Source organism: Zeugodacus cucurbitae, chromosome 2 (assembly GCF_028554725.1).
Source record: "Zeugodacus cucurbitae isolate PBARC_wt_2022May chromosome 2, idZeuCucr1.2, whole genome shotgun sequence".
NCBI classification, from domain to species: Eukaryota; Metazoa; Arthropoda; class Insecta; order Diptera; family Tephritidae; genus Zeugodacus; species Zeugodacus cucurbitae.
In genome coordinates, this window is record NC_071667.1 from 72208460 (window position 1) to 72211219 (window position 2760).

General features: G+C 36.0%; 1 protein-coding gene across 1 annotated transcript; it reads right to left on the reverse strand.

Moving 5' to 3' along the window:
- Positions 1–692: 692 nt before the first annotated feature.
- On the reverse strand, positions 693–1598 carry LOC105209147 (C-type lectin 37Db). Its single transcript, XM_011179392.3, has 3 exons — positions 1413–1598; positions 1266–1345; positions 693–1176 (listed from the first exon to the last, which is right to left on the reverse strand). Exons 1-3 carry the CDS (start codon positions 1495–1497, stop codon positions 730–732), a joined length of 612 nt encoding a protein of 203 aa, XP_011177694.2. The 5' UTR covers positions 1498–1598; the 3' UTR covers positions 693–729.
- Positions 1599–2760: the final 1162 nt, after the last annotated feature.

Sequence of the window (2760 nt, forward strand, 5' to 3'; positions counted from 1 at the left end):
TGATAATTCGGTGCAATACCACCTCGTAAGTCTTGTGATGTGGATACTGTCTACTTTTTTAACTTCTGTTAGCACCTAGTGAGCTTAGGTAAGCTTTTGGAGCTTGGCAGATATTTCTTGGATAATTTAGACGCCTGTTTTTAGAATTATATGTAGTTCGTTGAAGCTCAGTGATCTCACTTGATCTATGATCTATTCCTAGGTGGAATCTAAGGCCTCATAAAGTTAAAAGTTTATTTTTTTTTTAGTTTTAAAGTCCATAAATCTTTGGGAGACAATTTCTTTCGAACCCTCAAACAGTTACCTCAATAGATGACTGCTTCCAACTTCAGGATTTCAGATTAGTCCGGACACACAAATATTACTTTAGTTCGTCGAGCGAGAACTTTACTTCTCAATCTTCAAATTAGACCGAAATAGCACTGTTATAGTATTTTTGACTTTAAGACTGCCGTTGCTTTCGGTATATTTGTTTCAGATTTCTATTATACATGTTTTCGTCCGTGAAACTCCTAAAGTTTGCGATGATATGAGACTGCAAGGACTAATTAAAATTTGAAATTCGAGCATGCAATTCGTGAGATAGCATTAATCAGCTCCTAAAAAATTTCATTAACAGAAACTAGAATAAATGCTAATAATGAACCTCAAAATTGGATCCGCTTAAATAAAAAAATATTTTCACAAGAAAATTAGAAATATATATTTTTATTAAAAGCATAAACAATATTACTGCCTACAGTTGAAGATATCCGTCGACTGTCGATAGGCTTCCATTAGTTTCGGAAATATACACTTTGTTGGTATTGTGTCACATTCTACTTCGGCTTTCGGTGGATGGCGCATTTCACAAATTACATACCACTTTCCCGCACACGCATAATCGTTCATATACAATTCGGAGTCTTTCTGTGCGATTTCTACACAATCTTCATTTTCGAGTCCGTCATTCGGTTCGCCCGCAAGCCACCGTTTATAGATTATGCGACGTCCATTGGTCAGTGACACAAATTTACCCTCCGCTGCCAAGTCATTAACGCCCGTCCAAAAGCGCTTGTTCTTTTCTTTAATTGTGGTCAAATGTGCTGCCAGAGCTTCCATTTCACTCGGCGATTCGATGGTGATCAAATCACTGTCATAGGTGCGACAAAAATGTGCAGCATCAAACCAATTCATCTGTGATGATACAATTGCGAAGCGTATGAAATTAGTTTTGTGTATAAATAAAACAATTTATTAAATATTTATGTCCAAATTAAACTTACAGTTTCGGCAGTATTTATAAGATAATATTTGTTGCCAACTTTCGTGAAAGGATATTTAGGCGGCTTAGCATCGCTAATCGCTAAAAAAAAACACAATTCAAATTGTGTAAAGTCGATAATTGAAATGTAATCGAATGTGTTACTCACTTGTCGCAATTACTTGGCAAATACTCAGATTATGAAGAATACAATATGCGAAGCACAGCAAGTATATGTAATGGGTTATCTGCATTATAGCGTTGATTGATTACGATTTGAATTAAGTTTGCTCCGCGTTAGTGCTGTAAGTGTGCTACCGATGCTCAATTGGACAATACTAAAAATTTACATTCCCTTTTTATACACAAATAATTAATTTTCATTTGAAATTGATAATAGTTCTCGATCTAGTTGGATGATAAGCATAGCGTAATAAGTGTGTTGCCATATTGGCACAAAAAAAGTGCACGAAACGTTGCAAATTTTACATATGTGTTTTGTGTTATGAGCTCAAATGACAGTGATCACGCTTCTTTCGTTCTCGAGATACACCATAGACTAGTGTTGAGCTAATACTTGAGTTAGTTCTGTTCACGTCAGAAGCGTTCGACATTTTATTGATTAAATGTTATGGAAAATGAATCAAACTCAGAGGCAAAGTAATCAAAACGGTTATTTGTCAACTAATCACACGCCTATAAGATGGGGCTGTCAGATCGGGGAAGTGTCAAGAGTAGGTCACTAAGGAAACAGTGAAGCATCTATTGTGTATTTGTCCTGCGTTAGCAAGAAAACGCTTCAGCTAGATATCTGAAGGGCATCACAGTACGGTAGTGAGGCCTCGCGTCAAGGGCTGGCATTCTTACCGATGACTAGTACTCGGGGAATACGTGACGGGACTCCAGACTAAGGACCATAACTGGTCTATGCGAGGCCTGCTGGTCCACCAGAAAAACCTAACCTAACCTTTATTATTGTCCGGCGCATTATGCATTGCTATTGGTATAAACTAATTGAGACATGTTAACATAACTAATCTAATTCGGGACTGCCACTTTATACTATAACAAATTATGGATTACGAATTCTTTAAGGGGTTAAGGGTAGTCAGAGACACGAAAAAATTAGATATTTCAGTAATATTTTTGCGATTAAATCTATTAATTAAATGAGCTGTTTATGTTAACCCATTTCCAAAAAAGTGCTTGCGGTGTCAATCAAAAGTCATTGTAGGTGGTTCTTCTAAAATCAATCGGATAAAAAAATTTGTTTTTTAAATAGATAGTCCTGGGCCTGATCGAAGTTTTTTTGCTTTCTTTGCTTTGCTTTCAAAAAGTAACAAAATCACGGTCTCGGGATATTTGTTTCTAGAATTTCGGGAAAAAATCAACAGTTAATTAGTCTTAAAAAATGACATTTTCGAAAAAAGTCCTTCGATCAGGCCTGAATTTATTATGTATTCTAAAAGCTGTATAATTTCCTTTAAATCTCCTGGGGGATTTTCGAGTTACAGTTT